Raw genomic sequence first — 21,805 nt, 5'->3', positions numbered from 1 at the left:
AGTCATTAGAGACGCACTCCTTCGTCATTGGAGAACCTGTGACAGACGTCTCAAATCAGGCTTGCCTCCTCCAATTCTGGATCAGAAGAAGCGAGGGAGACGACAGAACGCTTGTGAAAGATGTGCAAAGTTGAAAAGGAAATGCAGCGGATCCCAACCTTGCAAAGTCTGCGCCGATCAGAACCAAAATTGTAATTATGGTCAAACGTCACCGAATAAGGATGACTTCGTTGGCCCGCTGAGGCTCAGAAAAGACCAGATCCTCCTCCACAATCGCGCGGATTTATCATTACAGGACGTGGAGGTTCAGAATCCAACATTTTTGTCACAATATGACAGGACTTCGGACTCGACGCTGGCCACCTCATTTTATCCTATCCAACTTCTACAACCTTCACTGGTTTCTAAATCCGGTGGCAACACAATGGTTATGCCACAATCTGACTTATATCTACCACAACCAGAGTGGCCTGTCCCGTGTCATCCCCCATCACTGTCGCTGATGACACCAAAGCCGGCTCTTCCTCGTATGGGCCTCCGCTTTCTGGCCAGACATACTTCCTCACATGGTCTGTTGAATTCATTCAACTGCGACAATAGCGTTGTAAGGGGTCAGGTTCTTCCAAGTCTCCTACAGAACGGTAGCTGGCCTCCCTTTGAAGCAGGTTCCATTGCTAGTACCCTGGTCGCATCACCTTGGGTAAGAATGGATCAACGTAAATTGACACAACAAGGATTGACAGAACAACACCCCCTGGCAAGCACGTGTGAACAAATTGTCACAGGCGTCCGGGGAGTTGCATCTCAAGCGGCTAATATGAACTGGTCTGTGTCCAGACAACTGTCTTGTACACGATTCTTTTCTCCAGGAAATGTTGAGTTATTCTTGACCATGTTCTTCCAAATCTGGCATCCAAACTGGCCCGTCTTCCATAGACCAACCTTTGACCCCACGCTCAAGTCTCCCAAGTTGATAGCGGCTCTTTCACTAATTGGTGCATCTTTGAGTCCCGAAAGGAAGCAATATGATCAAGCCATGGTCTGGTTGGAGATAGTCGAGAACTGGATCTTCCAGGACCCATATTTCAGCGAAGACATAATTCCTCAAACAGATGATTATAGCCAGGCTTTGCAAGTCCGCCAGCGGCTTGACATGGTGCAAGCTGCTTATGCTATCGTTCTCCTAATGAATTGGGAGGGTGATACAAAAACGAGGCTCAGAGCACGAAGGACACGGTTTCCTGACATCGTCTATGTTGCTCGCAGCCTTTCTCCCATTGCGATACCTGGAACAAGTGAGAAAGAACCTTTTGCTCCACGCATCCTCTACGACCATTGGACAGCGTTCGCATTACGAGAGGAGTGTATCCGCACCCTTCTGTATACATTCCTTCTCGATTCCGCATTCGTAATGTTCTACGATATGTGTCCCCGGATGGTGATTAACGAGTTACAATTTAGTCTTGCGGCTAGGGATGAACACTTTAATGCCCCTGATGCCGAGGCTTGGTTTATGTGCACCCAAGCTGCAGCACACAAGTCAGTGGCATGCAGCCAGGTCACGATGTCCCAATCTATTAGCATGATTATGAGTGAGGATTTCGGTGCTACTCAGTGGGAAGTCTTTGAGCAAATGAGTCCATTGAATCTCTTTGCCATCGCTAGTGGTAAGTTACATGAGAAGATAAAACAGCAGGCTCTTATTAATTCATCTTAGCCTTCCATAATCTTATCTATCACCACCAGAACGGACCAGACCAAGGATCAAGATCGTTGCCCATTACACGAGGGTTAAGGAATTGGTTTCTAATTTGGTCTCACTGTAACTTCTTCTCAACCACCGACGATTATCTCTCTTTTGTAGGAAGAAAATCTCAAAGCAAACTTGGGTTCTTTCTACATGCAGATGAGTATTGGTGTCTCGCTAATCTGTTCTGCCGCCAATTGGAGCGTGGTATCAATCCCCACCAAGCATTTGGAGACACTCATTCACAGATATCTCAAGGAATGTCTGATATGGGTAAGATACACAGTTTGATCCTTCGCTTCCAAGATGTAGATCTTGGCGAGATAGTTCTTTCATGAACCCGTCACTTATTCTTCTTCTCCAATCTCTTTCGTTCGTCGGTGTTATGAAGCCAATCCAACCAAGGCATTCCTCCAAAATGAACATCAAAACGCTCATGATGACGATCATGACGATAGGCTGCGCCTCCAAAGAAGTCGAAGCCGCTATGAACAGTCGCCGTCTCGATGAGCTGCCAAGCCACAAACGCCCACATGGTCAAGATATGAGTTCTGAGCAATACGGGCGGAAGGACAATGGGAATCGTGTTGGCTACAATATGCTCGATAGGATGGGCATACTGTGACGCGAAGGCGACTGGTGCTGTGAACTTGTGATGGATTTTATGGATGCGACGGTACAGGTACGGTATGTGAAATAGTCGATGGGAGTAGTAGAAGAGAATCTCTCGGGCAACTAAACAGATAGCAAAGTCGCTCGCAAAGCTCCTCGCAGATGGAAATGACGCAGTGATCTGGAATGTTGATGGCATATTTTGCTGGGTCGCCAGAAACGCCAGGGATAATTGCAATCCAATGACTATCAGCTGGTTCCTCAAAGATATCAGGACAGAGTCCAGGATCTCAGAGCCTTTGGGCTGTTTTGGTGGAGGCTGTATCTTGTGTTTCGCCGCAAAAGTTGGGGCGAGGTGATCAAGGAGAACAAAGAGGGCTGAAGGAATCCACCAGAAAAGGATCTGGATGAGGCAGCTGCCTGCGAACTCGATCGTAAAGGGATCATAGCTAGCGACGACCTTTGCCCAGAGTTGAGACATCTTGACTTTAACTTTGTAGTTGGATGATGGTCGAGCTGAAGGATCATGAGATCGAAAGAGGTAGATATACTTTGTTCAACGACTAACTCGATCGAGGAGGAGCAAATCAGAGGCGCCCCGATACCCCGCAGTCTTTAAAGCCTAGTACTCATGAGGAAGTCGTTCCAAGAGCCTCTCTCTTCACTTTCCCTTTTTGAGCCTAACCTCTACAGTTTCACGCGGAGCCTCGGTTGGCTTTAGTGGCGTCATGTTCAAGGTGGCGATCCACATGAATTATCCTGACCTTGTCCGAGGCTCTGTTTAATAACTGGAGAACTATTGGTAATAACGTGAATATTCATTGGTAGAATCTCTGTAATCTCAGATTGGCAGGCGGCTATGTGATAGTCATGACATGCTGCTCGGGGCCCGCGGGTCTTATATCTCAGCAACCACTCCGACGGAGTCACAAGTGCATGACTTTCGAACATGTAGACAGCGTTATATTCCCGAAAACCAGCCAATATTATGTACTGTTTCTCAAGGGCGCCTGCAATGTTTAAACAGCTCTCTAACACCAGACTTATGATACCCACTCAGCCTTCGACCTCCCTCTTCGTCCGGTCGGAACTTTCCAGCCAATACTCGACTTCTCAAACTTGAACGCAGGTGCCAGCACTTTGAAGTCCTCATCCAGTCCATATTCCTTGCCGCTCATGTCCCAAAAGTACTCAGGGTGCTTGAACATTTCTGGGCGAATTTTCTGCAACGAATGATGCGTCTTGCCAACGAGTGCACCCATATCGTCGTGATGGCGAGGATTGAACTGCAGGTCCCGGCTTCTTAGAGTCTTCTGTTGGTCCTCGGAGTACAAGCCGAGACGATAATACCAGATATTATACTGCGTAAGGCTGATGTCGATGTCAAAGGTGGCGTCTTCTTTAGTGCGGGCTAATAATGCCTGGATGGCAGCCGCGGCCCCAACTAATCCGGTCTGGTAGTCAGAGTTTGCTGAGGCAAGGTCAGAAATAGAAGCTTGTGATAGAACAGTGGGGTAAGCTTACGGAGCAGTGGAACAACAGCCTCATCAAGGCCAAGGAACTTACCCTGCAGATACGACAGACCGACCAAGCAGTCGCTGATCTGCTGCCATCCAGAACGGTAAGCAAGCGGCCCCTCGAAACCATAACAGTTCTCTCTCATATAGATCAGACTTGGGCTCAGCTCACGCAAAGACTTGGAGTCAAAGCCTAGCTTCGCCAGGGCGCCAGGACGGAATCCATCAACAAGAATATCAGCCCCTTTGAGAAGCTCAGAAAAGGTTTGTCGTCCCTCCTCTGTCTTAAGATCAATATTAACGTCTCTCTTGCCAGTCTGAAGATCTGGCATTGTTGTCGCGTACTCGGGTAACCTGCTGCAGGAGACGCGGATAACATCGGCACCAAGAACACTGAGGATCTTGGATACCGCTGGAGCTGCGATGACACGGGACAAGTCGATGACTCTGATACCAGCGAGTGGACTATAGCTTTGGCGGTCTTTGGCTTCGGGCCAAGGCTTTTTCGGTGCTGGCACGCGAGTTGATGTCCACAATGGTTCTTTCGACATGATCTTGCCGTGCTCGCTTGCAAAGAACTCATCAGGCGTATAGCATACTACACCAGCCTGCTTGTACTTCTCATTGGCGACCTTCTCAATCTCTTTAGAATCCCATTGTGCAACCTTTTTCGCGTAGGTCTCGAAAGCTTCTTCAGTGCTGAGATCACTATCCTCAACACCCAGCATCTCCATCGTAGGCAAAGCATTCATAGATCCATGCAGATGATACCATCTTCCGTCCTTAGTACGATAAACGTTCGTCGCATATCGCCTGACGGGTTTGGCCATCTGATGGATGTCCATCTTGGCAAGCTCTGCTAGCATTTTCTCGTTCTGCATAAAGTGCTTGCCGCCAATGGTGGGTAGTAACACCGATTCAAGGAACAGGGTTGCAAGGTCCGTGTTAATCTCAACATCTTGGTAATTGATGCCATAGCGCTCTGCTACGACAACGTTTGCGGCTGTGGCTACGAGGGCGTTCAGGGCTGCGCTCGACTCCGTGATCTTAAGAGGTGTAAGAACGAAAGGTTGGTCGTCTTCTCCAACGAACTTGACTCTCTCGGCGGCTTTGATGAAAGAGTCCGGAAGTTGTAGCTTGGGATCCCGAAGGAGAACTTCTTTTAGGATCCGAGTGGCTTCGGTTGAGATGGCGTAGTTGGACATGGTGCTGAGGGAGCAAAGCTGATTCTAGAACAGGTTGCAATCGTGTTTGATATCACACCGGGTTTGCAAACAAACTCAAGGTTGCTGCAAGTCAAAGGAACAGTTCTCAATGTGATATCGAATGTTTCAATGAGGACTATAAGTAATCCCCTCGGCTAACTGAAACCAACGATCGCTTCCGCTGTCCTTCATGTAGATGATGTCTTTACAACGCCTAGTGGGTCTCTCCGGAGTTCCGGGGCCTGATGCACTCTCGGAGTCTTGTGTCGGAGTTCTGAGAGCCGGGCTTCGGGACACGGCTTCTGTTGCACAGAGACAGTGATGTCACCGCAATCCAAGAGTTTGGTGACTGTCTCACTCTGATACGGCGTACTGTTTGTCGGTTGTCTCGGATATGAGACTTATGAATCGCAACACCCGAAGTTGCGGGGTGGTATAAAGATGGCTTGTACTCAACCCCTCAGCCTTGAAGGAGGGCTTGGTGGCTGTTGAACTCAATACGGTACATCGAAACTCCTCGCAAGCAGTTCATAGGCCCAAATTCATTATGACTTCCAACAATGGATGGCGCGCTGGGGAATTCGGCGTCAGGCCTGTACGAGTGGCTAACTGTTCCGGATACCACGGTACGAGAAGTCTTTCACAGCCTAGATATGACTAAATATTAACCTCATAGGCGATCCGGCCATTGAGATGTACAAGCAGGCTACCTTGGGCGATGTCGACTTTATCACTGGTGACTACCTCGCTGGTAAGCCTTGAACCCTCAAAACTTGCATGGCCTGTGTTGTTTACAAGAATCAGAAGTCAACATGGCCAATAATGCGGAGGCATACGCGAAAGGGCAACACCCAGGCTACGAAGGCACTGCGTTGAAAGGCCTTGAACTTTCAATTGATGCCATCGCAGAGAAGCGGATCAAAGTTGCCATCAATGGTGGAGCACTCAATCCTGAAGGTCTCGCTGTGAAAGTGGCAGCATTAGTAAGACTTTCCCATTACTCTTGTCCGAGTTGTGTTTTGCTAACCTTCTACCAGGTTGCCGAGAAAGGTTATGATCTGAGGGTAGCATATGTTTCTGGTGATAACGTGCTCCCTAAGCTCAGCAAACACATGCCGCAAGACAAAAATAACGCGTTGCCTCATCTCGATTCTCTGAATGATCACGTTACTCTCACTACTGAGACTTACATATTCGCCAAGAATGACGAGGAACCTCGAGAAATAGTGTCTGCTAATGCTTATCTCGGGGCACACGCCATTTATGAAGCATTTCAACACGGTGCCGACATCATCATATGCGGCCGAGCTTCTGATGCCAGCCCCGTCATCGCCTGCGCCTGGTACTGGTGGTCTTGGAACAGCACCAACTATGATGAACTTGCCGGTGCCTTAGTAGCAGGGCACTTGATTGAGTGTTCAGCCTATGTCACGGGCGGTAACTTTGCAGGCTTCGACGCTTTCGATATTGAGAACTTTGTTGACCCCGGTTTCCCGATTGCTGAGATTGCACAGGATGGCTCTTGTGTCATCACGAAGCATGGGGGTACAGGCGGTATGGTCACTGTTGACACGTGCAAGTCTCAACTCGTGTATGAGTTGCAAGGTAACGCGTACATCAACAGTGATGTGAAGGCCTACCTGGACGATATTGAGATGGAGCAGATTGGTGAAGATAGGTATGTAAACTCTGGCACCTCGTTAGCCTCACTGACCAAGAACAAAGGGTTCGCGTTCACGGAGTTCGTGGTGCGCCACCGCCAGATACCACTAAACTCGCAGTCTTCTACAACGGAGGCTACGAAATGCAGGCCTTGTTCAATGCGACGGGCCACAGCTTTGAGCAAAAGTTTGCCCTTCTCGAAAAGCAAGTTCGTTTCCATCTTGGCGAAGAGAAACTCAGTCATCTGGACTTTCTCGAGTTTCAGAGAATTGGCGTCCCAGCTGTGAACCCTACCAACCAAAACAGCGGTACTGTGTATCTCCGCATTTTCGCTCAGTCAACCAAGGCAGAAGCTCTTCAGGCAATTATGATGGCTATTGGGAATATCTCATTGAAGCATTACTCGGGTCAGTCCATACGGCGAGTGGAAATAATATTATAGTCACTAACTTGTATGTAGGGTTCCACAGCTCCTTGGACTTCCGTTCTGCTATGCCTCGTCCATATTTAGCATACTACCCAGCTCTATGGCAACAATCCGCACTCGAAGAAAAGTTCCATTTTGTCAATGCAACCGGTACAACGGAATCTTTCAAAACCACACCTCCTCCTAAGTTTGAGGGGCTGGAAAAAAGAGCATCTTACGACACTACATCACCTATGCCTCTCGATGGTGGACTCCTCGAAGTGCGCTTGGGTAGTATCGCCCTCGGCCGCTCTGGAGACAAGGGCGCCAATTTGAACTTTGGCCTATTCGTTGACACGCAGGCCAAGTGGGACTGGCTGCGCTCATACATGTCTCGAGCCAAGGTACAAGAGCTTCTAGGAGAAGACTGGCAGCCAGAGTTCTCTATTGAGCGTGTTGAGTTTCCCAAGATCTTTGCTGTCCATTTTGTAGTATATGGTATTCTTGGTCGTGGAGTCAGTAGCTCAAAGCGTTTAGATGGGTTTGGAAAGGGTTTTATCGACTATTTTAGAGACAAGGTTGTTGAAGCACCTGTCTCTATCTTGCAGCGCAGCCATATCTAGAACAACTTACCAATCCACACAATTTCCTTTCACCTTTTTTTAATGTTACTAGGATATTGTGCTGTGCATGTATTGCGGCATATTCCGTTCCAAATGTTCCTTGCCCCATTAGCTCTTTTAGTCACAATTAAGAGGGGTTTTCTCATTTACTTCATCTCCTCTTTGGTATATCATATCCTTTGTTCAGTTTTGTGGACCCAGCCGGAGTTCTGGTACGCTATGGCACGGAAGCCTCGGAGTTTTGCACACTAATAAAAAGTAGCCGAGGCACAGAACAAGCACTATCATAATTAAAGTTTACAGTGGTCATGGGTCGTAAAATAGGTATTCCGTCCCCTACATGAACCGGAATTCTCGTCTGTTGACTTTCAAACTCCGAAAAATGAACAACCGCGGCGATCGTCGACGTCGCCTCGCAAAGGTATCCATCATTCGCTACAGCATGGATAGAATGTTATTATTGACCAATACCATTGTGCCAGGCATGCGATCATTGTCGGAAAGGCAAGGTCCGATGCGACGGATCCCGGCCAGTTTGTGGACGTTGTCGGGATTGTGGAAATGAATGTCACTATGCAGATGTTGACAAGCCCGATCCACGTCAACGCCGATCTAGAATCCCATCTCGAAACTCGACAGGTCTTTCAATTGGGAAAGATACTTTTGACGGAGTCAATGCTGCCTCGGCGTTGCTGTCAGACTCTGCAGTCGTCCAAACAGTCGCTCTTCCTCAGTTACATCTTCAAGCCCATGGTGAGCTTCACAGCTTCACAGAGTCAAGTCCTGCTCAGACCTTGGCAGCAACGGATACAAGCCCTCGGGATACGATAGTTGGTGGCAATGGAGATATACGCTACTTTGGTAGGTTTGCATGATCAGCCATACGTCCAAAAGCTTAATCAATGTGTCAATAGGCCCGCCATCGGGCATATCCCTTGTGTCGACGGCCACTCCACGGAAATCAGGACAGCATACGCCAGAATCGTGGTCCAAATGGACTCATCCATCTATCGAGCCCTTATTCACAAAACGGGTCATGAAGCCTCTTCCATCTTGGACTGAGGCATTCTCGCTTGTCAGCGAATTCTTCACTCATGAACATCAAGTCTTCCCTTGCTTCAATGCACCGGCATTCATGTGCCTTCTGGGACAACAGTATTCAGGTGCATGTACTGAGAGTCCAACGTGGTGGGTCTCGCTCAATTCTGTTCTCGCAATTGCACAGCGTCGTCGGGCAGAGGCAGCTCAATCAGCAGAAGCAGATGATCTGGCCTGGGCCTATGCATCAAATGCACTTGCCGGGACATGGGATGTCCTCATGCGCAGTACACAATTGTCTTCTGTCCAAGCTCTCCTAGCTATTGCATGGTTCTTCATTGGAACACCAAACCCGCAGCCGAGCTTCATGCTGGTTGGTTGTGCCGTGCGTCTTGCACACTCAATAGGCATACATGTCGATTCCCAGGATCCATCCTTAAGTCCAGGCGAAGCATACATGAGAAAGAAGGTCTTTTGGATCGCGTTGTGTCTAGACCGGGAACTCTGTCTCCGGACTGGAAGACCCCCTTGTCACGACCTCAATGCTGCCTACGTTGACCCACCAATGGGTTCCTTGGATGAAACAGAAGTCATCAAGACTGTTGAGGGGCTTGAGTTGAACCTCTTCAAAGGGCAGATGCAGCTGGCTGTGATCCAAAGCGCCATTTACCAAGATCTTCACTCAAGCAAATCGCCACCGAGTGGCATTGCAAACTCAGTGGCGGGCTTGCTGCAGAAGCTGGAGAACTGGCGTGCTGAGTTTGCACCATCTCTCACCCATGATTTTGCTGGGAGGTGTGAGCATCACGGCTTGATGCGTTTGTACTTTTCCTACTACAATGCCGTCATCGTGGTAAACCGCGCGCACAGTCTAACTTATTGGGTGTCACCGAATCATCCCGAAATGTCAGCCCTGCCTTCAGAGATGAGAGATTCCATAGAGAATTGTCTCAACGCATCCCGATGCATCATTGGATTAACCAAGCTTATACCAGGCACATGCAAGAGCTTTCACTGGTAAGTTTCATCAGGGTCGCAGCTCTGTATAATCACTAATTGAACCAAAGGGATGTCATTCCAATACCTATGAGCGCTGCTGTTATTCTCTGCATTAAGACACTTCGGAATCCTATGAATGAGATTGCGGGGAATGACATGCATTCAGTTGGTGACGTTCTGCAGATTTTCAAAACTCTAGATGAGGCATACGGGAATACTTACCTTACTCAAGTCCAAAAGGTTTGCCAAGAGCTATACAGAAAGGCTCAGTACGCCGTGCAATCTTCGAATGAACAATCGGTTGAGTCTATACATGTAGAAATTCCGGCATTTCGAGCTTCCTCGAATGCCAATCGAGAAGAGAGCCACCAGACGCACCAAGATGCTAATAATAACACGTTTGAGTTCAATCTGGATGTCTTGGAGCAGACGATGCCTTATCCGGTTCCTATGCTTTGGGACTTAGATACATCACTATGGACTTCTCTTATGTAGGCCTAGTTCAAAAGGTATTTACTGCCAATAGTAGAATTACTGTTGTGAATGAACAGATCTTGAGTGATAGATGGTCAAGGAGCCACCCGGTTTAAGTGCGCAAAATGCTGAAACACGAGGTGACTGAATTAGATGGCGAATCAACTCCTAGCCGTTTAAGGAATAACCCAGCAGCCGAAGATTTAGTTACCGAGACTGTGATGTATTAAATTCCATTATTTGAAATGCATTAGGCTTGCTTTTTAACAATTTGCATGGTGGTACCGGGTAAGTCTGTCGGCAAAACTAACAGAATTCGCCCACGTAAGAGACCCACCTACAGTAAGCGAGGTGCAATGGTTGGCTGTAGTTTAACGGAAGAGGCTAGGTTAATCCAAATTTAGCTAATGGCGAATGGGTTCAATCGTACAGGCCCCATATAGCTGACCTGATTTGCAAGTTTTCTGACCTTTCGTTCAAACGCCATAGCCATGGACTTGGATAACAAAAAAGAGGCAATGCTGGATTGCAGATCGAAGATGGGAACTGCCAATTATGAAAGAGAATGAATCTACCTAATACCTTGATACTTTATGGTAGTCTTGTGTCAAACGTTAAATGGCATCAGTATGTGACATTTAATACAAGAAGTACCTTCTTCGCCTCTTCTAACAGCTAATAATAAAAGTATAACTTTCATGTCGACACTCAACATCATGACGAAGAGCTGCTGTAAGTATTCTCTGCTGTATTTCCGGTTAACGCGGCCGGAAGTTGCGTGCCGCAACTAGTCTCGGCACAAAATCCCGGATCTAGCGTTAAACTAGACCTTGGCGGCGGAGCAAAAACTACATCCTGTCGCATAGCTTTGTTTCCAAGGTACCATGTAGCCACTTAAATCAGGAATTTTGCGCACAGGTACGTAAGCCTAGGCAATATTACCTCCACTAACCAGGGAATAAGACCAAAGATGTGTAAGAACGGGAAGTATAGCTTGGAGGAGTGTGCAACCTTGATTGAATGACGACGTTGGTGCAATTGTGCTTGATAAATAGTTCTGACGAGACCATGACAACCAGTGAGTGGCTCTGCCATTTAGTTTGCATGTTAAAAAGTATCAATCGTGAAAATGGTTTCGCAACACGTCTATGACCTGTGCCAAGCAAGAGAAACGGTGAGCTCAGTCTTGGCAACTGATCCGAGCCAGACACCAGGAAATATTATTAAGAAACTATACGGTCATCACGAGCACGGACTGCACCACAAAATCTCAGCCAAAGAGGACACAGACAAAAACGAAGATGCCATCGAAGCAGCCCTCCAATGTGGTCGTTGGGGCCCGTCGACTCCAAGTCCCTTATTCCTCCAAGCATTCGCCGACTCTCTACAATGCCTGAACGAAGACCCAATGGCAGGGGTCGTTTCGCCTCCATTGATGGGTTCCCATGGAACTATGCCCCTGACAGTCATTGCTCCCCTTGCGGATGTCATGCGCCACTGCTCAAATCTCATCGTGCGGGCTGAGAAGGAAGTCTTCTTCATCACATGTTCATGGGCACCCTCAGTAGCGCAAGCTCTAATTAAGGATTCCCTGATCGAACTCTCGAAGCGAGCTGGAAAGAAAGGGAGACGAGTGGTTGCTAAGATTATGTATGACAAGCCAGGACCATGTAACGCTATAAACCCACATCAGTTTGTCAAACCAAAGTCGTACACCTCAAAGACGATCGATTTGCCTTCGCCTGAAGAAATTCCCAACGTCGACCTCGAGGTAGTCAGCCTGCACCGCATATTACTAGGTACCATCCACAACCCCTCTTTCGGCATAACCCCTCTTTCGGCAAGCAAAATAAAAAAAGCTTCACCAAAACTCATCAACTTCACTTACACAAATATTGGCCAAAATAAATAGCTACTTGGAGGACAATGCCTTTGCTGATTATAGAAATGATTGGAGTTAACGATTGTAGCCCTCTAAGGCTGTGCGGGGTACGCGATGTATGCATACCGTGATATGGAAATAGTGTTAATTCGATCATCAAGTTCTTCACCGCTCTTTTCTGTGTTTTTTGGCCTTTATCTGCGACAACATATGAAAATGCCTAGGTCAAGACTTCGATGGAAATACACAGAGGAAGATATGGCAGAGGCCATATTGGATGTTACTGATAATGGTTTTTCACCTCCTCAAGCCGCTCAGAGACGGGGAGTGCCTCGGAGCACTCTAATCGACAGACTTAACGGCCGCGGGGCCGTGAAAGAGCAGGTCCACCCTTATCGACGCTTGTCCAAGAGCCAAGAGGATAGGCTCGCTTTCTGGATACTCCGTCAGGAGTCTTTGGGCTATGCTCCGTCCCACAGTCAGATCCGCGCTTGCGTCATGGGCCTGCTGAGACAGCAGGGCGAACATCCCGACTTAGGACGCAACTGGGTGAACAAGTTTATCAATCGCCGTGCAGACCTAAAGACCAAGATGGGCAGACGTCAAGAAGCCAAGAGGTTCGACTCTTTCACACCTAGAGCGGTTCATTGGTACTTTGATATCAGGGAGGGCCAATATGGTTGGATCAAGCCTGAAAACACCGTCAACGTTGATGAGGGGGGTATTATGACTGGTTTCGGCAAGCATTCACCTCTATTCCCTGTCAATGCTTGAGTTTTGGCCGACTAACCCTCTGGGTTCAGGTCTAGATAGCCTGGTCGTTGGAAGCGCGGACCCGAAGCGCAAGGCGTTTCTCAAGGGACCACAAACTCGGAATTGGACTTCATTCATCGAAGCTATCACCGCTGACGGCCGCGCTTTAGTTCCTGGCATAATATTCAAGGGGAAACAACTCCAGAAACAGTGGTTTCTTGATGAGTTCAAGCAGATAGCAGACTGGTATTATATAACATCGCCCAACGGGTGGACTGATGACCACATAGGCATTGAATGGCTTGAAAGAGTTTATCTGCCCCAGACTACGCCTGCCGACGACTCTGATGCGAGACTGATCATTTTAGATGGTCATGGAAGCCATGCAACAGTATGTTCACTATTTTCCCCACCTCAAGATCAGTGCTGAGTGATGGAAGGATGAATGGATGGCCACGTGCTTTTTGAACAACGTTTATTGCTGCTATCTACCAGCACACTGCTCTCATGGACTCCAGCCACTGGACAATGGAGTATTTAATGCGTCGAAGGCTGCATATCGACGAGAGTTGGAAAAGTTCGCTTCGTTGACTGATTCCGCTCCAATGGACAAGGTCAATTTCATCAGGGCCTACGCCAAGGCTCGCCGAGTTGGAATGACCAAGAAGAACATACTGTCTGGCTGGAGGGTCACTGGGAACTGGCCAATTTCACGTGCGAAAGCGTTACGGCACCCTGAAATCCAACAAGATGGGCCAAACGGCAACCCAAGAGTGACTCCTGAACCCAGGCCTTATCTTGGCTCGGACGATACGCCACAGACGAGCCGTCAAATTCGTGACCTTGGGTTGAACAAAACACCAAAGACGCGGAGACGGTATAACGTGATAGCCAAGGGCTTTGAAGCTCAACAGCAGACAGTAGCGGCGCATACGCAGAGGATTGCCAGCCTAGAGGAAGAATTGGCTCGGCTGAAAAGAGGGAAGAAGAGGAAGGCGGTGCCGAATCCTAACAAACGTTTTATGACTCTTGGAGAGACTCTAGCTAGTAAAGAGTGCATACCAGAAGGGGCGACTCGTTATATGCCTGTTGGGGTGGAATTTGTCTCTTCAAGCGAGCAAGAGTCAGAATCGGAGGCTGGTTCTGTCATCGAAGTCAGAGAGGAAAACATACCCCACCAACCACCCAGGCGGTCGCGGCGGGTGGCGAAAAAAACCAGAGTACAATAGATAAACCCTATTTATGATTTATGAAACGAAAAATTTCACGGATTTCTATCAATTCGGTCAAGTTCTGTGTAAGTGAAGTTGTTGATTTTTGGTGGTGGCTTTTTTATTTTGCTTGCCGAAAGAGGGGTTATGCCGAAAGAGGGGTTGTGGATGGTACTCTGCACGCCAAGTTCTGCGTCGTGGATCGCAGGATCGCTGCCGTTATGAGTAACAACACGGAAGACAACGATAACCTGGAGATGATGGTCCATGTTGAGGGACCTATAGTCGATAGCATATACGACACTGCTCTAATAACCTGGCAAAATGCTCTTTACCCAGAGCTTCCATTTCTCCAAGCACCGGCAACTGAGGGCGGATTGCATGCCTCTGCCGATGATTCCACGTCGACGGAAATCGAAGCATCACATCTACGAGACTTCACCACCATGCAAGCTGATAATGAGAAACCACTACCGGAGCACTTCCCAGACCGCCCTCACTACGATGATGATATAGAAGGAGAGGTCAGGCGCATGCAGTCATGCTACGCCCTGAAAGAGGGTGAATCGCGTCTTCAAGCAGCAAATCGCCAGCTCAACCTTGCAGTCGAGCACCCAATCGCGCCTACGGGGCCTGAGATTGATACAGGAGACGAAATGACTCCATACATCTCGACGATTGGTGATGGAAAGCCAGTTCCTATGGCTCTCGTATCTCGACCGCCATACGGAGCTATCGACTCAAAAAGCGTCCATGTGCCCCAGAACGAAGCATGGTTGTCGTTGATCAGGAATGCAAAACACAACATCTTCATCCAGACGCCAGATCTCAATGCTGCCCCGTTGATTCCAGCCCTCACAGAAGCACTGAAGAGAGGGGTAGAAGTCACATACTATGTGTGTTTTGGCTACAACGATCCAGGAGAAATGATCCCCGGGCAAGGCGGAACAAACGACCAAATCGCACAAAATCTCGTCTCATCCCTTACCAAAGATAGCCCTGAGCGCAAACTCTTACACATATACAACTACGTCGGAAAGGACCAAGACCATCCCATACATCACTCCTTCAAAGCTCGATCCTGCCATATTAAGCTTCTGATCGTGGATGGCAGTGTCGGAATTCAAGGAAGTGGTAATCAAGATACTCAGTCGTGGTTTCACAGTCAAGAGATTAATCTTATGGTTGATAGTGCGGAGATATGTCAGAAATGGAGGGAATGTATTGATAGGAACCAGAACACGAAAAGGTTTGGCAAAGTTGCTGAAGATGGCATTTGGAGGGATGCTGATGGGAAGCCTGGAAAAGGGTACATGGGCAATCCAGGGACTGTTATGGGTTTGGTTAAAGGTGTTTATGGTATGATCATGAAGATGAAAGGTGCAGGGGGCTTTTAGTAAATATGTAATGAGAATACAATATTAAATAAAAAAGGAAAACCTATTGAAATATGCCGTCACGCAGACTTAACAATTTACAGGATTGAAATGTACATTAAGCTATAGCAAATGTGTGGTAGACCCGATTGAAGGAACTGCACTTTTTCCCATCAGAAGCGACCAAAAAGCTGACATAAGGCCGCATGTAAACTCTTGCCCCTGTCTACAAACACCAATCACTGGGTCTTGTGCTTCGTATCGATGATCGACGATCATTCGACCCCGCAGCTTACAAGAGACGTCATATCTTCTCTCGCTCTTGATCTTACTCTTGCAACCAAATCGAAAATGTCGGCCTCAACGAACATTCAGTCACTTGCCTTCGAAGTTCTTGAGAATATTCTTTTCTTTGTGCGCAATGACAAGAATGGCCAAGATTCAATCAAAGAGTGCCGCTTAGTTTCACGATGCTTCCACGATGCTGCGTCGCCCTTGTTCCTCACCGAAGTTTCTGTCTGCCTTACCTCGAAATCATTCGCTCGTCTAGAAGATATTTGTTATCACTCCATTTTCAGCAAGTCAGTACAAAAGGTCATCGTCGTCACCTCTTACTACGAAACCGAATTAGCCTGCAACAGGCCACTATTTATGCTCGAAGCCAAGGCCAGACTTCTTCGACATGTAGAGACCATGGAACGCTCGAGGTCATACCGGAATAAGTACCCTCACACGCAAGCGCAATCCCGGTGGCTGTCAAATATGGCTTGGAGAACAGAGCCTGAATTCGAACAACTTTTCAGTGACCAGGTTGACGAAGCATCACCAACGCCTAACCAAAGGCTATTTCTCAAGCTTTATGATCTTTATAAAGAATTATACAACGACCAACAGCAGCTTCGAAAAGATGAAAACCACATTACCCGCTTATGTGCCGCTTTGAGTTCCTTGTCCAACCTGGTATCCTTGGAGCTTAACGACGTCAAGAATTGGGGAGGCTTGGAACATCTGGACGCTGCTGACTTTGCCCATACTGGATACGACCATGCAATACTGCAGCATTTTAGCCCTGCTTTACGTAAGTCAAGATGGTGTGGCTCTTTCAAGACAACTCACACTGCAACACCACCTGTTGAGATGCTCGGAGCGTTGTGTTCTCAGCTTGCAAAAAAAGGCCTGAGGCCCAAGATGATTCGTCTCCGCTTGGTTCCTCCGCCCAGCATGCAAGCCTGGCAACTATCACCATCGCAACAGACAGGAGTTAAGGATCTGGTTGCTCAGACCACGAAATTAGCACTATATGTGGATTTCGGTACCCGCGACTTTGAACTTGAGGATAATCCGAGGCACGAGATGCTTGCACTTTGCTCTATCACCCAGTCATTCATGAGCGCACCTCATCTAGAGATTATGCATGTTGAGTTTATTGGTTATCCTCCTCTTGATAGAAGACCGACTGTTTCTTTGGATGATATTCTGCCAGTTAACCTTTCATGGCCACGGCTTCAGACTTTGAGTCTGCATAATCAACCCTTCACAGTAATGGAGCTAAAGTCCCTGGTTTCTCGACACTCTGAGACCCTGCGCAACTTGGACTTGCAAGATTGTTGGTTGATTGAAGGGAGCTGGGCTAATATTAAGGAAATCATTCGAGATCAACAAGCTCTAGAGAAGAGTAGTGTAAAATACCCAAAAGGTGGAAATCAGGGTTAGTTCAGGGACAGAATGCTAAGCATAGGCTTTAATATGTGACTGTATTAGTAATTACTTTAGTAAGGCTACTATTGTTATCGGTGAAGAACTAATTAGGGCCCACGACCGTTGGAGATGTAAAGAGTATTAAAACTACTGTACGCGTTAGTTTGATGCAGTCATGAGCGCGGGAGGCTGTTTGGCATTAGGCCATCGGCTTTGCTAATCTCTTTAGCCACGAAAACCCCCCAGGAAGGCGAGTTCGACAAGAACTAAAAGGATTGACGTGGTATCCTCTAATGTCTTGGCGGGATCCTGGCCCTGTTGTTGTATTTTCACCCCCGAAGTCTTTGTCACAAACGGTGATGCACTAATTGAAATCATGGCATACTCCATTTGATGCCGTGCTTGTATCTTTATTGAGGGTGCAAGGTTGCCTCGTATAATCTGTGGTCTAAGGTTGAGTAGATAGCCCAACTAATAGTTGATAAATTTGCTAAGCTATATATGCTAATTTAAATAGAGTAGAACCCCTTCTTATTCCAGAACGCAATGTATCGCTTAATTATATCCGGACTTAGTAAAACATATTGAATACCGCTACCTGCAAGAGCCTCGATAGCATTTATCGAATCGTAGATCGGAGAGTGCTGGCTCACCTCAAGTCTCGTGAAGTTGCCCAAGACCTTCTCTTCTAGCAGAGGCATGACAGGTGCAAGGGGATCATCGGGAAGCATCTTTTCCGACAACTGTGCAATCCAGTCAGGATAGCTTGTGAGCTCCACTCTGTAGCCAGCTTGACAGATGAGAGAGCAAGTCTTGTTAACAGATACCGACTCTTTAAACTGTGGCGCCAGGAGGCAATATGACTTCCCGATGTTTTTCGTTGAACGTGAAATATGTAACATAGCCTTGACAACATAGTCAACTGTAACATACGCCGGATCAAGATCGAGTTTGAGCCATGCGCCAAGTTTGATGCAGCTGGAGATGAGTCGTGAAACAAGGTCATTGGGATTGCTCGCTCCCGTGACAGAATGGCCAATGATGAAGCCGGGTCGATAAATAATAATTGGGAAGCCGCGATCTCTCATGCGTCGTACCATTCCCTCAGCCGTCCACTGGCTCTGAGAGTAGCCGACATCGTACCTCACGCCTTGAATATGGGGACCCAGAGGCTCATCTTCCAAGACTCTCTTGGTTCCCAGAAAGTATCCTGTCTGACCCCATGTATCGATGCTAGACACGTAGTGAAATGTCTTCCGCCGCCCTCGCGCAGCAAGACGTAGCATGTTGCGAGTTCCAAGGATGTTGGTATTGTAGTGTTCATGATATGAGTCACAGAAATTGATCTTGGCAGCGAGATGAAAGATGGCGCTGGACCAATTGGCGAGCCACTCAAACTTGGTTGATCCAAGACCGAGATCTTGACTCGTGATATCCCCTGGGAGTACCATGATCTTGGTAGTCAAAGCGAAGTCATCAGGCCACAGATTGTATTTCTGCATGTTGGCTTGAAGGCGACGAGCAGCTTCAGCTACTGTTTGACCACGAACTAGGCAAGCAACCTGTTTGACATTTGGGTGACGCAGAAGCTCGTCGAGCAGAAAAGCACCCACGAAGCCAGTCACACCAGTCAAGAAGATTTTGCCTTCGTCTTGGTCTTCCCAGTTGAGTGTCTCCTCGACGTCATCCACCGTGTTGACGTCCTTGATCCATTTATCCGCATCGTTAGGTGCAGTGATGGACTGTGTATCACTTTTGAGGAAATGAAGCAAACTTGAAAAGCGTGAGTGGCAGTACAAATCATGCATGGAGATGAGGCGCCCAAGCTGCTTCTTAATACGAGCGATAAGAGCAGCGTTTTGGAGTGAGGTGGCGCCAAGGGCCATGAAGTCGTCATCGTCTCTGATCGGTGACACGCCTAGAATGTGCTCCCACATACCCTTTAGCGTAGCCTTTGTTGGTGAAACTGTATGATTCCCTTCCGTGAGAATCGAACTGGGGATTGTTGGTCTCGCTTTGGAGGAGCTCTCCAAAAAGGCACGACGATCAACCTTGCCTCTGGAGTCCAGGACAAGATTGTCAACGATTTCAAACCTGTCAGGGACCATGTAATGCGGGAGTAGGCGCCGGGCAAAGGATATCAGATCTTGCGATTTTGTAGTAGTTTTGTCATAGGGCACGACAAATGCGATCAGAACCGCAACACCACCCGAATCTGTTGCTGGCTGATTCACGACAACGACAGATTGAACAAGTTCGCTTTCGAGGAGACTTCTCTCAATCTCTTCCAATTCTACTCGGAAACCTCCGTGCTTCAACTGATTGTCTTTGCGCCCAAAGAAATCTAAGCCGCCGCCGTCTTCTCTCCATTCTGCCATGTCGCCAGTCCGGTAAAACCGAATGTGCGAGTCGCCCCGGCCTTTCAGCATGTCCCCGTCAACACCATTGGCTGCCGGGGTATTGAGCTCGATGAAAAGTGACTCATCACGAGTTTGTTGACTCAGATAACCTTCTGTTTGTTGGGGGCCAGCGATGCAGATCTCGCCTCGCTGCTTGGTATCGCGAATGACCTGTTGAGATTGATCCATGAGGACAATCTTCATCTGACCAACAGAATGCCCGATACCAACCCGGTCACGCAGTGTTTCCTTCATATCAACTTCGCGCATTGTCGCAAGAGTTGTACACTCAGTCGGACCATACGTGTTCCAAAGATGCTGTGGCGGGTTGTGCTCAAGAACAGCACGCATGGCCGTCTTATTGGCAACATCACCTGCAGTGAGCAGATGCCGAAGACAATGAAAGGAATCAGGCGATGACGTGGCGACGATATGAAAAAGAGCGGCAGGCATTATCATGATAGAAATCTTTTGACGTTCGAGATAGCTCTTCAGCGCAGTAGAATCGACCACTATCACCTTTGGGATAATGACGATAGTGGCACCGCTGAGAAGAGTGACCCAGACTTCGAAGAGACTCAGGTCAAAACCAGGGTCGTTGAAAGCAGCCACCCGATCTGTGAGGTTCAGTGGTGTCATTGGGGTACTAGTTGCCAGGTGCATTATGGCCGAGCTGCTGATCTGGACGCCCTTGGGTTTACCAGTTGAACCAGAGGTGAAAAGTATGTGCGTACGACGAAATTCATTCCATGGGGAACCAGAGTCAGTCGCGCCATTGGAAGATCCCGAGGCCGACCCATCACTGAGATGGAGCAGAGTGATACTCTCGGAAGAGAAGGTTGAGTTCTCGTCAGCAATAACGTACTGAACGTTGGCATCATTCAACATGCTTGCAGTGCGATGAAATGGTGCTGTAGACGAGATTGGAACACAAGTTCCACCAGCAAAGAGAATGGCCAACTGTGCGATAATTTGTCGATGATCAATGTCGAACATGATCCCGACAGGATCACCTTGCTTGAAGCCGCGTTCCTGAAGGAAGCGTGCAAATGTTTTGGCGGAATCGATGAGTTCGCCATAAGAGATAGAGCGAACACCATCAATGATAGCAATGGCTTCTGGAGCTGTAGCACGCCAAGAAAGAATTTTATTCTCCATTGTTATGTTTTTGATGAATGGTAATTGCAGTGTTGGAAGATATAATGGCAAATACTGAGTCAGTCTTTATTATTGGTATACAATTCATAGATTTCGCGTCTTGAATACCTTCTTATCCTTCGCTACTACGCATGAAAAAGACCGTGCTAGATACGCAGCGTGGTCTTGTTGGGTTAGAGAGTTTCTTGTAACGGTTGTTGGTTGTAGACAAACACAAGCCTGCAGAACAATGGCATCCCATTTTTGGCTAATGCAGCGCTAAGAACGGTTTGGCAACCTCGAGATCTCCGCAAGTGGGCGACTACGACTGCGATTTGACGACATACGCCATAACTGAATCCTGAAATACAGGCTGGTCATGTCTTCTAATGAAGGTTGGGTCGTCATATATGATATCTCGAAACAAACATCACGCCCGGACTGACGGACTTGATGGATTCGTGGAAGATCCTGCAAGACATTCTATTGTTCTCAACCGGGTCACTTCCTATTAGCTATGTGTAATCCATGCCATGCCATGGTACGATGTTGGCTGAGCAATGTCCTCTTGCACCTCTAGTGTACTTGGCAAGCATCATGTTTGCCATATTTTGGCCGTCAGAGAGATTGAGGAGGGCCATGCTTGCCAACACTTCACCGCTACATGTTGCAGTCGAAATATCTGTGGGGGTTTGAAAGGAGCTAAACAATTGGGGTAAGTCAAAAGAGAGCAGCATGTGGTATTCGGTGCTTGTTTAAAGCGCATTGCTTCGCTTTAAGCTGCCAACATCCGCTCACCTTGACAATCATAACTTGTATTTTTACTTCCTCGTTCCAAGCCGATAGAAGGAAATACATCATGCCAAAACCAGACGCACTTGAACATAACCTGCAACTCATCCTTGAGGATCGGCAAAGGAAAGGCTGGCAGCTTGAGCCACCAGCCCCAGGCAGTTTGAACGACATGGTTGATTTTGGCTCAAATGACACCTTGTCCTTGTCCTCTTCTGGACTCTTGGGAAAGGAATTTCTCAGTGAGCTTGGAAAGTACCCCAATTTTATGCTC

At 47.8% G+C, this 21,805-nt stretch overlaps 9 protein-coding genes across 9 annotated transcripts; 6 read left to right on the top strand and 3 right to left on the bottom strand.

The window, feature by feature from the left end:
* Positions 1-529: 529 nt before the first annotated feature.
* BKA55DRAFT_592487 (uncharacterized protein) lies at positions 530-2,085 on the top strand (the record flags this gene model as incomplete). The annotated part of the gene is made up of 2 exons (XM_046195400.1): positions 530-1,667; positions 1,718-2,085. The coding sequence occupies 2 exons, from the start codon at positions 530-532 to the stop codon at positions 2,083-2,085; spliced, it is 1,506 nt and encodes a 501-aa protein (XP_046050652.1).
* Positions 2,086-2,090: 5 nt separating this feature from the next.
* BKA55DRAFT_537500 (fatty acid hydroxylase superfamily-domain-containing protein) lies at positions 2,091-2,840 on the bottom strand (the record flags this gene model as incomplete). Its single annotated transcript, XM_046189923.1, has 1 exon — positions 2,091-2,840. One exon carries the CDS (start codon positions 2,838-2,840, stop codon positions 2,091-2,093), a length of 750 nt encoding a protein of 249 aa, XP_046050651.1.
* A 562-nt stretch (positions 2,841-3,402) lies between these two features.
* On the bottom strand, positions 3,403-5,081 carry BKA55DRAFT_592485 (formyl-CoA transferase; the record flags this gene model as incomplete). The annotated part of the gene is made up of 2 exons (XM_046195399.1): positions 3,403-3,830; positions 3,884-5,081. The coding sequence occupies 2 exons, from the start codon at positions 5,079-5,081 to the stop codon at positions 3,403-3,405; spliced, it is 1,626 nt and encodes a 541-aa protein (XP_046050650.1).
* Positions 5,082-5,628: 547 nt separating this feature from the next.
* Positions 5,629-7,772, top strand: BKA55DRAFT_507988 (uncharacterized protein; the record flags this gene model as incomplete). The annotated part of the gene is made up of 6 exons (XM_046187382.1): positions 5,629-5,707; positions 5,758-5,832; positions 5,886-6,064; positions 6,119-6,759; positions 6,807-7,150; positions 7,204-7,772. 6 exons carry the CDS (start codon positions 5,629-5,631, stop codon positions 7,770-7,772), a joined length of 1,887 nt encoding a protein of 628 aa, XP_046050649.1.
* A 261-nt stretch (positions 7,773-8,033) lies between these two features.
* On the top strand, positions 8,034-10,384 carry BKA55DRAFT_563402 (fungal-specific transcription factor domain-containing protein). The gene is made up of 5 exons (XM_046192384.1): positions 8,034-8,193; positions 8,255-8,525; positions 8,574-8,633; positions 8,687-9,827; positions 9,878-10,384. The coding sequence occupies exons 1-5, from the start codon at positions 8,113-8,115 to the stop codon at positions 10,302-10,304; spliced, it is 1,980 nt and encodes a 659-aa protein (XP_046050648.1). The 5' UTR covers positions 8,034-8,112; the 3' UTR covers positions 10,305-10,384.
* A 956-nt stretch (positions 10,385-11,340) lies between these two features.
* On the top strand, positions 11,341-12,232 carry BKA55DRAFT_309711 (uncharacterized protein). Its single transcript, XM_046185628.1, has one exon. The coding sequence runs from the start codon at positions 11,413-11,415 to the stop codon at positions 12,193-12,195; it is 783 nt and encodes a 260-aa protein (XP_046050647.1). The 5' UTR covers positions 11,341-11,412; the 3' UTR covers positions 12,196-12,232.
* A 2,067-nt stretch (positions 12,233-14,299) lies between these two features.
* Positions 14,300-15,584, top strand: BKA55DRAFT_563386 (uncharacterized protein). Its single transcript, XM_046192383.1, has one exon. The coding sequence runs from the start codon at positions 14,351-14,353 to the stop codon at positions 15,524-15,526; it is 1,176 nt and encodes a 391-aa protein (XP_046050646.1). The 5' UTR covers positions 14,300-14,350; the 3' UTR covers positions 15,527-15,584.
* Positions 15,585-15,778: 194 nt separating this feature from the next.
* Positions 15,779-17,389, top strand: BKA55DRAFT_563385 (uncharacterized protein). Its single transcript, XM_046192382.1, has one exon. The coding sequence runs from the start codon at positions 15,857-15,859 to the stop codon at positions 17,216-17,218; it is 1,362 nt and encodes a 453-aa protein (XP_046050645.1). The 5' UTR covers positions 15,779-15,856; the 3' UTR covers positions 17,219-17,389.
* Positions 17,390-17,712: 323 nt separating this feature from the next.
* BKA55DRAFT_537494 (putative NRPS-like enzyme) lies at positions 17,713-20,760 on the bottom strand (the record flags this gene model as incomplete). Its single annotated transcript, XM_046189922.1, has 1 exon — positions 17,713-20,760. One exon carries the CDS (start codon positions 20,758-20,760, stop codon positions 17,713-17,715), a length of 3,048 nt encoding a protein of 1,015 aa, XP_046050644.1.
* Between the last annotated feature and the right edge of the window lie 1,045 nt (positions 20,761-21,805).

The sequence above is a fragment of the Fusarium redolens genome (genome assembly GCF_020744475.1).
Source record: "Fusarium redolens strain MPI-CAGE-AT-0023 chromosome Unknown BKA55scaffold_6, whole genome shotgun sequence".
NCBI lineage: Eukaryota > Fungi > Ascomycota > Sordariomycetes > Hypocreales > Nectriaceae > Fusarium > Fusarium redolens.
The sequence above is the reverse complement of the archived record's forward strand: the minus strand, read 5'-3'. Positions and strand labels throughout refer to the sequence as shown.